This window comes from Centruroides sculpturatus, unplaced genomic scaffold, assembly GCF_000671375.1.
Source record: "Centruroides sculpturatus isolate CEXI.00-Female unplaced genomic scaffold, Cexi_2.0 scaffold435, whole genome shotgun sequence".
NCBI classification, from domain to species: Eukaryota; Metazoa; Arthropoda; class Arachnida; order Scorpiones; family Buthidae; genus Centruroides; species Centruroides sculpturatus.
This window is the reverse complement of record NW_019384953.1, coordinates 508,845-521,459: the sequence shown is the minus strand read 5'-3', so window position 1 is coordinate 521,459 and position 12,615 is coordinate 508,845. Positions and strand designations below refer to the sequence as shown.

The window sequence follows — 12,615 nt, the reverse complement described above, 5'->3', positions numbered from 1 at the left end:
ACCCGGCAATATTGGTTTTTTTTTGTTTTTTACTGTATCATAGTTTAAAATATAAAGGAATATTAAAGTGGTAATTTTTATTTACATGGTAAACAGAAGTTTAAAAAATTTATTTACCATTAAAATATATGACATACATAGTTGAAAAAGCTGCTTACGTATAATACAACACAAATAATATTGTGTGAATAAATATGTAGATATTATAATATTATCATTATTATTAACATTTCTATTAAATAATTAGGATAAATATTGGTCAACAAAGTATAGAAAGTGAATTAAAATAAACAAAGATTAAGCAGTTTAGTAAAACCAAGGGAAGATAAAGGTCAGGATTAATGAGAAATAGAAATGAAAGCAATGTAACAAAAGGTAAATGTAATTACATGTTGTGCCATCTCTTGATGATTACAAAATTTAAACAGCATTATATATACTTTGAAACATCTGAAAATCATTCCATGTAAAATATTAGAACGTCTTAATCGTCTTAAGAGCTACTTTTGAATTTACTACGAATTTAAAAGACTTATTATAGTTTTTAATAGAAAAGTTATCTAAAACTTTATTCAACAAACATATACTGTACAGTACATTTCGGCCATATTATTATCCTTCATCAGATGTTCTTAATACAGTAATAGATTTGTTAATTAAAAATACATATTGTGAAATAATTACAATTATAAACTCCATTCTTGCAACTTAAAATTTATTTTATATACTAATATTTAATTTTAAATAAGTGAAATGTAATAATTAGTTACATTGCCGATAGATGCAAAGATAGTGAGTGTATTCAAATTAGGGTTTCTCATTTCAGGTTCTTCCCTTGACTCGGGATTTCGAAGAAAAAGTGATCAGTTTTCTGCGATATAATCGATTATTTTTAAGATGTAATTTAAAGTTTGTGATCGAATAATATAATTATTACTCGTCTTTTAAGTAATCTAATACATCTTACAACTTCCAAAGTAATAATATTAATAATGCAGCGTGAACTATTTATTAAAAATTACTTTTGAATTACCTAGAAATTTTTACAAATAGAAAAAATTTTATTAAAGCTTCTTGGAATCTGCCTACAACAACAACAACTGCAAAAACAAAGAAAATGCCTATGTAATGAGTTGAAAATTTGAAGAAAAACATGAAATTAAAAAATAATATCCGTGTTTTAATAAAACATAATACAAAATATTATTGTAAATTTTTATTTACAATCATAAAATTAAATAAAGTATTGTTGAAACATAGAAAATGTTCTTACTTCCAAACAGAGAAAGCGATTCGTACGTTCTCTCGTCCCATGATTTCTTTTGAGATTGAAATTTAATTCCCCAAATAACAGCTCGATGAAAGCACGTTAATTACGAATAAACAAACTTCCCGTCTTACCCCATGGCTCCATCTTCACCACTTTCCCCTACATCATACTTTCTCTTTAACAATAGAGTAGTGCCGATAATGTATCTAACTTTTTTCAAGGAAAAATTTTAGAGTTGAAATAACATGACTTCTGCCGAAATTAAAAGTTCATGTATACTTAATCAGGGCCAAAACTTTCCCAAAAATTTACTATACAAGAACTTTCGATATTAATCGAAAGTCGCGTTATTTTAATTCAAACGTCTTCCTCTGAAAGATATTAGATACATGAGTAAATACAATATTTTCCTTCTGTTGGGGAAACTTGAGGTATGAGATAAAGATGATCTGACGATCCGTTTGTGATCAACAAAATATTATTGAGGATGACAAGAGAAACTTGATGAATATCAATGGCGTGCTATCATAGGAAGCGCCGCTTCCCTTGTATTTTCTAAAAAATAAATACATATTGTGCGATTATTTTCATATAATTAAATTTATAAATAATAATTTATTATAACCGCATTATACATTTTATTACAAATTTCTATACTACATGTGAAAAAACGATAAGATTGCTATTGTATATTCGAATATTAGTGGCGGAATAAAAGCGCTGTATTGTCAGCTACCAAACAGCCCGATTATACTCATTAGCGTATGCGCTTTACAGAGCACCAACCTTACCCTATTTAGCTGGTGGAAGCTACACATACATAACGCTTCCAATTGTATTTAGGACCGGTTCTGTGCTGTTAGCCGCCTGATTGTTGGGTATTTGTCCGCTCTCGCCCGATTACGTGAATCGCGAGTAGATTTATAACTTAACCCAATCGATAAGAATTTACTGGTATGTTTTATGATAGTTCTGTATGGTTGGCAGGGGTTTAAAAAAATTCATTAGAATATTTGATATCTTTATTCCGCTCTCCCTCTCGCGTTCTTTGAGGTATACTAGTGATACGACAAGAGAGGCATTTGACATTAACCTCGGGATTTGGCCTGCATGCACGCACCGCACACCTACCAAGATCGTCTCAGATACCATCCATGAGCCACTGGTAGAGAGCAATTTTCCCTAAGTGGATTGCTATAAAAAGTAAAAACTATTTTCTGTTATTTTTATGTGCGTTTCTTTACAAAGCTATATTTAATTACAATTTTCTTGAAAAGTATATTATACTTAATTTAGTAGATGTTATTGAAACAAGAATTGGCATTCACAGGGCATAGGGAATCTATTGAATCTAATATAACAGAGGAAACATTAAAAGTGCTCAGCAAGTAAACAGAAAATAAAACACCTTAATTTGTTGCTGAGAAACATAATTGAAAAACTAACGTTTCCAACCTGATTAACAGGCCATCATCAGGTCTAAAAGACGAAAATGGAACAGATACGTTTTATGTATAGAATATAAATATTTAAATCAAAATTTAGAACAAAAATTTTTAAAAATATACAAGAGAAACGGAAGAAAATATAAAAATAACACAAAATAAAATTAAAATATACAGGAGAAACGGAAGAATATATAAAAATAACACAAAATAAACTAAAAAATTAAAAATATAATAAATTTTCCAATAAACTAATTCTAGCTTGAGTTTTCAGTGCACTTTTTAATCATATATTTCCACGCCGACGACAGGCTCTCAGCATCTTTCGCATTTAAACATCCCTCACGTAGCCTCCTCCTATATATTTCAATCTTCTCCGTCGTCATTGATAAAGTGGGGGAAGATACTGGTTTTATAATTGTTGCCTCGTCCCATTTCACCACCGAACCTTGGAATTGCGACATTTGCGACAAAACTGTAGCATTGGATCCTTTTTTTACGTTATAACGATGCTCTTTTAGTCTTACTTTTAAGCTCCTGTTGGTGACGCCGATGTAGTCTTTCTTAACATCTAGTTGGATGTTCTCATAAGGAACTTTATAGACACCTGGTTTTTCTTCTGTTTTTATTCTATCCTTATCATTCCTCAATATCTTATATAAATTTGGGGCTCTTTTTAAAACCATTCTTGCTTGTTTCCTATTAGCAACTTCTTTCATAATACTGTTCAAATTACTGTTATATGTAAACTTCAAGCGTCTATTGGGAGCGGTATTTAAGCTTTTTCTCTCTTTGTTCCTTTCATATTTTTTGAGTAAGCCTACAATGGTGCTTTTCTTGTAACCTAGGGTCTGGGCTACTTGCAATATTCTGTCAATTTCTTTATTCCTGTCACCGATTCTATCACAATACAAATAGGCTCTTCTTATCAAAGTTTGAAATGCGGCCATTTTATATCGATATGGATCCATGGACTGTGCTGGTATATATAGCGGGGTGTGAGTAAGTTTAATATATACGCTGGTGGACAAATGATCTCCCATGAACTTGATATTAATGTCCAAGAAGTGCACATTTAAGGTACTTTTTTGCTCTAATTTTAATCTAAGACCATCTTTGTTATTATTGATTCTATTCAAAAATTCATGTATCCTGCTATTATTTCTCCATAATATAAAAATGTCATTCACATATCTGACGAAATGTATGACATCTTCCGTAAAATTTCGTAGAACTCTTCTTTTTAATCTTCTAACTACTAACTCGCAAAGAATTCCAGAGAGGGGACTTCCCATCGGATCCCCTCTTTTCTGCTTGTATATTTGACCACAAAAAGTAAAACAAGATTGATGGCATACCAGGCTAGCTAGTTCCTCTACGTCTTGGGTGTAACTAAGCAACTGAGGGTTGTTGTTGTACATGAAATTCAATAATGCCCCCACACATGATTCAATCCTTACTGAAGGATACATACTTTCATAATCTAAAACGGTCGCTACTTCGTCTTCCATTAAAGAAATATCTTGCACTTCCTTCACTACCACAAGAGGATCTTTTGCCACCAGTCTATCATCTTCTAGCTGTGAGGATAAATATTTATGTAGCCTTTTTTCTAAGATGAAGGTGGGCCCCCTACACTTCTCTACCACTGGTCTTAATTCATTTCCGGTTTTGTGCGTCTTAGCAAACGCAAATAATCTTGGAGCTCCTGAACTTGGATTGTGACATTTCTTCAGAAAAGGCAAAGCGAGACTTGAGCGTTCTAACTTCTTGACCCTTCTGTCCAAAGATACAATTATTTTGTCGTCAATAATTTCACATTCGGTCTTATTGATGTAAGCATGTAATTCCTTGTCAAACGTATGTCTCTTCATGACAACTAAATGCCTAGTTTTGTTGACCAAAGCAGACAAAACTAGGCATTTAGTTGTCATATAAATGGTTTACATCATTAATTTTTTTATGTAGGATTAAATTGAATATCAATGCTTTGACAATGATTACGTGACATTTGTCAGGAATGAAAGTATCTGTAAACTTTTGATATTGGTAATTAAACAAATATTATCGTCCACTGTATTATCTAACATTTAAAAATAAAATTGTATGACCTTTGAAACGAAGTAATCAACAGTTTCCGCCTTACGAAATAGCTCGTGATGCCCCATAGTGGGCGTACTCTCAGCAGCGGTGTCATTCCGTGGTATATATAATAAATTCATATCAATAATAAATTTCTGTTATAAATAAAAATAATAGTATACTGGTAATAAATAAATTATACTTTATGAGAGCCGGACATCAGAAACGTTTGATTGTTAAAAGGATTAATATTATTAAATTTTGTCGGTTAAAGGTCGAGGGGGTAAAAAGATAAATGAAATATCGTTAGTGGGGTTGGACTTTATCACGATTTTACTCGTTATAAATATTTACAACTTATACATAAACCTTACCTTAATAAAATATGATGAGAGATGTCGTTAACAAAATTCCAAATGTTGCAGGAAATGTTGAGCAACTACTTGCTGGTTTTTTTTAAATTGCAGCCGAATAAAATAAATTAGAGTTATGAGAATTAAGTATTGATTCTCAATCCGAAACGAAGTCTTAAAAATTAAAACTTACAATTTAGCTATATTTCATGCATAAAATGCCTACACGTGCAATACAATATTATATGATTTAAGTATACAATCAATAGAAAAATTAACAGTTAAATGTACGAAAAATTTAAAATTACAGCAGACAAACTAGACTTGATGCGCCAATGCCTATGTTGACATTCCAGAGGGAGTCTAAAAGACATACGAGTTAGGTCAAATGCATTGATGGATACTTTTATTGTTTGGGCCGTTTTGTTACATTAAAATAACAAGTAAATTTTCGCTTTATTTTGATTACAAGTAAGTGAACTATGATTTTTGATTTATAAGAAATCAAGATGCTTTATTTTATATTGGCACAAATGCTTTATTTGCATCGAATTTAATGTAATTTGATACGAAAAACACAAAAAATAAACATATCAAATTTCAACTCGCTGTAATTTATCTCCTGTTTCGCCGATCGCTATCGGGTTTGTTTGTAAATGGGGAAGAAATATTACTCTTTCAAGTGAAGTGAGTAGAATTTTCTCACTACTGCGAGAAAATTTGTCATCAGACTCCGCGTTACCCCCTACCGCGAAAGTCAATAAACGTTAATTGTGTTATGACTCTATTTTCAACACTTCTCTTCTGAGTTGTAAATCGACTAATTGACAAAGTTTTTACTTTATTTTACTCATAAAAACGTTTTTTTTCAATATTTAACTGATAGTTTTCTTAGATCTTTACATATTAATTTTATTTTCAATTTTTAATGTGATATAGTGGTGTGTTAGGCTTAAATCGATCACCTAATATAAAAATGGACATCGCTCAAAATATTACAAAATCCATCTAAATTTCTTGCTGATAGTTTAGATATAAATGTTTTCTATGCATGAAATGAAGCAACAACAAAAATACAGGGTGGACCATCAAAAATTCGGCAATTTACGACATGATGTCGAAGGCGTAAATTCTTTTATTTATAACTAAAAATATTCTCGAAATTTAATCAAAAAATGCATTTGCATCAATACCTAAATGAAATAGTTATGCAAGAAACAAAAATTGTACAATTAGCGAAATTTGTTTTAGCGTAATTAATTTTGAAAAATTTTTGTCGCTGTTATTTATCGCGTGGACAAACGCGATTTCTCGCAGAGTATAAGACTTCGCTGAGTGTAATAATAAATTTAGATATCTCGCTTTAAAATCGGGCTAGAATCGTCCATTTTCATTATTTTTGCCGCAAATGTCTCACAGTTTACGATTATTAAATGTAATAAAAATTTTAAATTTTTTAAGAAAAGAGTAAAAATTTAAAAATCTGTAAACGTTCTGTTTAATTTGAAACATTTGTTAGCTAGACACATCTGTTTTCTTTTAAACAAAACAAACTTCAGCTCTCTATCTAAAGCGGGGGAGAAGTTATTGCCATAATTCACACTACTTCTCAAATTACTTAGCAGGGAGAGGAGTCAATTGTCATTGTGAAGCAATGCCACAAAGTTTATCAATATATATTTCTGCTTCAAATAGTAAATATTTGACACCTTTTATATTTTTTTTTCTTCACTTTATGCAATAATACACTATAATAAGCGATCAGTTAATTTTTTTTTGCGATTACGCAACATCCGGAAGTAATAAGTTTCCCGGTTAATTTTTTAGCTGGAAGCTTTTGTTAAAAAATCTTCTTATCTAAGTAAAGTCAAATAACATGCAAACTAGTAAAAATACGCTCTAAAATATAGAATATAGCAATTTTTTAACGTTTGTTTACATTCTGACTTTGATCACGTGGATTGGTTCTTCGCGGGAAAATCCAGACCAGATGGCTCTGAAAACACTCTCATTCGTTGAAAGTTGATTCTGTCATAATATAAATTACCAATTAGAGCGTAATAGGCGTAGAAATAAAAATTTTAATGCCAATTAACAGCAAGAACATCTTCCATACACTTACTATAGGGAGGTGGAGTTTCCCGGGAATATTTATTGTTAGATAGTTTTAAAAACATATTTACATGCCTAAATATTGTCGAATTGCCTAATTTAATCTTAAAAACGTTAAATTAGTTGTTTAGAGCTAAAAAAAACGATTTAAAAAGCGAATTTATTGTGATTGTTTACATTTTACTTCGAAGGTTGGAGGCGGGACTTTTCGCGGCAATTTTTCCTTTCACAAGTCTGTGATTAGTTACAGTAATGTCAACAATGACAGAAGATACCCAATAAAACTTTAGAAGGAGTTTTCCTTTGATTGTTTTCAGCCAACTGTGTACTTTACTGAAAGATTTACTGTAGATTAGTAGGGAGTGTATTACCAAAATATTTATGGCCCAGGGGTGGTGACAATACACTTATTGGCTTAAAGAAAGTCAATCGACCTACAAAAGAGCGAATCGAAGCTGCGATCGCTGAAAAACTCGAATATAATACAGACGCATACAATGGTCGCGATCTCGCAATCGTGTTTTTTCTGCGGAATTTTTCTTGTGAACGGTCGCGGGCTTCTGTGAGACGCAGGCATTTTTTTCCCCCGAATAAAAGTTGGCGCGCAATAAGAAAATTATTTATTGCATTTTTTGCAGCTGAAAAAAATTGGAGAACTTGAATTTTTTGAAATTTTTTGAAAAATTTCGAAAAAAATGCCGCTGAAAAAACTGACGCTGGGCGTCTGACAGACGTCCGGGGATCTTCCAAGGGTTAATTAAACAAGTTCAACTGCAAAGGTTACATGCCTCAGTGTTTTCTAAATTTACGTTTCTCTCCACAACATTTTTTCCTTCTGAATTTGCTTTCTCTACCCTTTTCGCAAACTCGTCACTTTATTGCTTACTGATTAAGTTTTCTAATTGAGAGACAAAACACAAACTATATTTGTTTGTTACTATCCAATAAATCATCAATAAATTTCCTTGAACATGATTTGTTAACAGGTGTTAGCCACACCCTCTTCTACTTGCTTGATTGGATATTCCTGTAGGTCACACCCTGTAGGTCACAAACCGTATTGGCCGTCAATCGTTACGGAATATATGCGAATCGCGAATCAGAGATAACAAATATATCTAAGGTTACTGTTTAATTTCATTGAACAGAATGTTGTCCATGATATTTAATAAATCAGTTTTGTCAGAACTGTTTATTTTTAATATATTTTTTATAATTTATTTCCGCTTGTGTTATAAAATTGTTTTTATCGTGTTCTAAATCGATTTCTTTTAAATTATACTTGTATAAAGTTTATGAATTAAAATTGCAATGAACATACCCTTGTTTGTATAATGATTACATATTTCTTGCGAGTTCAAGTTTGCAAAAAATGTTTTCATATCTCTTCTTCGTCATTATATATATATATATATTAATAAAATATATTGTCATTTTATAAACAGATCTCATTGTAATCAAATTTTTGTTTTTACATTTTTAAATTCACATTATATTTGAGTCGTCCTTTTAGATTTTATACGTATTCAGGTATCACATGATATGTCATTCGTTTCAATAAATAATACTTACGTTATAAGTATTTTTATATGTTTTAATTTTCTTTTACATGTTCTTAATTATTATGTAAAGAGAATGGGAACTAATCTACGAATGGCAGCTTTCCTCGCATCACATAGAATTTCTACGGGAAAGCCATCATTGCAGGCGTGACGTTGCCTCTAACGTTGTTTATCCGGGAAAGATGCCATTCAGGACCAATGGGCATTCAACGGCTGATTTGCGTAATGTTGTTCATTTATCAGAATATTCGAAGTGAAAACCTATAGCAATTGGAAGGAGACTGTGGCCGTAAATAATGACAGATTTTAGTCAATATTATTTATGTCTGTTACCATGAAATTAAATTCAATTGTCTAGGGAATCGAGAGTATATAAAGGCTTTGCTGAAAGTGCTAGATTGATGAGCATGCCTAAAGCACTGAGCAACGACTTGCGTGTGCGCATCATAGCTCACAGAGCGGAAGGAAAAACGATAGCGGATATCGCGCAGTGTCTGCGTATATCAACAAGAACGGTATCTAGAATAATCAAAAAACATCAGGACACCGCCTCTGTGTCTGCAGGGCGATTGTCCGGACGCCCGCGATTAACGACTCCCAATCAGGATGAACAGCTGAGAGCGGCAAGCCGGGTGAATCCTTTGCTACCGCCTCATCGCATAAAATGGCGATGGGGCTAAATGTGTCTACAAACACAGTAAAGAGAAGGTATGTAACATTTGTAGTATAATATTGCAAGTTTCCAACGAAATGAGTTTCGATCGCTATATTTAACCTCCGGACATTTTTATTACCGTGCTGTTGCGTATACAGAAATGTAGGAAACAGAATAATATATATGTTTTTTATTCATAGGTTGCGAGAGGGCAAACTGTATGGAAGGAAGGCGGCAAAGAAAGAAAATCTTACCCTAGGCAATCAAATAGACCGGTTGGGGTTCGCCTATGCATATCAAGGGTGGAATGCCGGCGACTGGAAAAACGTCATATTTTCGGATAAAAAGATTTTTTCGTCGGCAAACACCGGGCCTGTGTGGGTGCGTCGCCCACCCTGTACCAGACATCATCGTGAGTACGTGTGGCGCACCCAAAGAAGCGGGCGTTTTACAATTGGTGAGTGTTTTAATGTTGTGTTTTTGTATCATTAAACCCTTGAACATGACAGCTTATCTGCTTGTGCATTATATAAATCACAACTTTATTGACTTTTTCTGTTTACAGGTATATGGGGATGGATGTCCTCCACTGGTCCCGGGGAGTTGGTCTGCATAGACGGTCACCTCACCGTTGTGCAATACATCGAAATCCTCGAGCAGGTATTATTGCCGACGGTGAGGGCCGTCTACGGAGAAGAAAGTTTCTTCTTCGTTCATGACCGCTACCCGGTCCACACAGCTGGCATTGTAGAAACATGGATGCAACAACATACGCAAGTTGCGGACATGAGATGGCCGGGGAGAGGGGCGGACCTCAATCCAATTGAGCACGTTTGGTCCGACATTGCCCGCGACCCCGTTAACGTAGCCAATCCCAACGACCTTTGGGACATCGTCTCTGGTCGTTGGGAAAGGCTGCGCGAGGGCATGCTTTGTCAAAATCTTGTGGCAAGCATGCCCTCGCGTCTTAATGCGGTCGTGGACAAGGCCGGATATTGGACGAGGTTCTAACCTCTCCCCGCCATTTGCGTTTTTTTTTTGTTGTTACCGGTATGGTACTGTACTGTATGTTATGTTCTGTTAACGAATCATCCATGTATTGATTAATTGCTATGTTCTGTTAACGACTCATCGATGTATTGCTTAATTGGTATGTTCTGTTAACGAGTCATCGAAGTAATGATTAATTGCTATGTTCTGTTAACGAGTTGTTTGTAACTTAACTTAATAAATGTATTTACTTATTTCTAATCTGTGTGTTTTGCAAACTAGTCATAACATCGTTGCACAATTAATTGTTATAACAGTTATTATAACTGTTACTTGACAATAATGTGCATTGCTTGCACATTGATCGCTTAGATATACTTGTTATTTCTGATTCGCGAATCTGATATAGGTGGGTAATGAGTTACGGCCAATACGCTTTATGCAGGGTATGACCAACAAGAATGGCAAATCAAGCAAGTACAACAAGGTGTGGCTAACACCTTTTAACAAATCATGTTCAAGGAAATTTCCCAATGTTTTATTGGATAATAAAAAACCAATACATTTTGTGTTTTGTCTGTCAACTTGCAAAACGTAATCACTAACCAATAAAGTGGAGAGATTGCGAAAAGGAGAGGGGAAAGCTGCCATTCGTAGATTAGATCCCATTCTCTTTACATAATAATTAAGAACATGTAAAAGAAAATTAAAACATATAAAAATAGTTATAACGTAAGTAGTATAGAATAAAACGAATGACATATCATGTGATACCTGAATACTTATAAAATGTAAAAGGTCAACACGAATATAATGTGAATTTAAAAATGTAATAACAAAAATTATACAAACAACGGAATGTTCATTGCAATTTTAATTCATAAACTTTATACAAGTATAAGTTATAACAAATCGATTTAGAACATGATAAAAACAATTTTATAACCGAGGCGTAAATAAAATATAAAAAATGTATTAAAAATAAACATTTCTGACAAAACTGATTCTTAAATATAAATGACAACATTCTGTTCAATATAATTAAATTTTGACATCTGACCCGCCTCCGACAAGGAAGGGAGTTTTCATTTACAGAGTAACATAATACTTCGCGCGTTGTTGTCGCTAACGGTGGGTGTGGGTGGCGGATCACTTGACACCCTATTGTGAAACTAATAAACTTTAACCAACCTTGACAGACGTCTGTAGTTACTAAGAATAACAAGTGGGGTGAAGTTGTTTAAACGGTCGTAAAACAATTGGCAGTTCATTAACTCTCCCACTCTACTCAAATTACCGCAAAAGCAATAAACATTTAACACTGGACTTTGAAATACAGTCAATTCCTATCGGATTACAAAGGAACCGACGACAATCGGTGAAAGTTGAGATAATCTATTGGCGAGTGAGACCTGATCTGTTTATTTTAAATCCGTATCGTCTCTAATTACAGGAAAATAAAGTAAATAAAACATTATAAAGAAAGAAAAGTATCAAAATAACAAATAGAATCATAATTTGTAATAATAAGTGCCGCGATTTTACGATTTTAAAATAAAAACGGCGGACGCTAAGCAAGCAGTGATGAGCGACTAGTAAGTCAACCGTATGACACGTGACTGCACGCTGAAAGTTCCTCTGGCTCGATTTCCTCGCCCCTATTACGGCGCAAATCGGACCAGTCCACTCTAAACGCCTTTGATAACAGGTAGGACGTCCTGGCTTATCAAGTGATCTGCTTCCGCCCATGCGCAATCGATCGACACTAGACAAGAATTATGGTTGGAGGTCAGTACCATTCGCATTTGTAATCTACCCTATATGTTCCTGAATATTTCTTATATCGATAAGCGTCTACACTTTTTATTAAATTATTATAATTATTTATTGGCTTATTCTCTTTTTCTTGAGTCAACATTTTCTTAATTTTATAATTTATTTCCTTTATAAATTTTAATTTATTAAAATCTTGTTTTTTTACCTGATTTAGATTTGTCTGTACAATTAGAAATTTTTTTCTCTTCACTTTTCCTTTATTACTTTCCAATGCTAGTTGGACCGGAAAATGGTCTGCTTCTTTAGTTCTCTCACTACACAAATAAATTTTTCAGTTATATAACTATTGATAATGTCACCCAGGCTTTTC

The 12,615-nt window shown here is 33.2% G+C and overlaps 1 protein-coding gene across 1 annotated transcript; it reads right to left on the bottom strand.

Annotated features, from left to right (window-relative positions):
- Nucleotides 1-2,972: 2,972 nt before the first annotated feature.
- Nucleotides 2,973-4,649, bottom strand: LOC111632305. Its single transcript, XM_023376704.1, has one exon. The coding sequence runs from the start codon at nucleotides 4,647-4,649 to the stop codon at nucleotides 2,973-2,975; it is 1,677 nt and encodes a 558-aa protein (XP_023232472.1).
- Nucleotides 4,650-12,615: the final 7,966 nt, after the last annotated feature.

Bases quoted from the DNA above. Each gene is read 5' to 3' on its own strand.
- LOC111632305 (XM_023376704.1), bottom strand. From the start codon at position 4,649: ATGACAACTAAATGCCTAGTTTTGTCTGCTTTGGTCAACAAAACTAGG.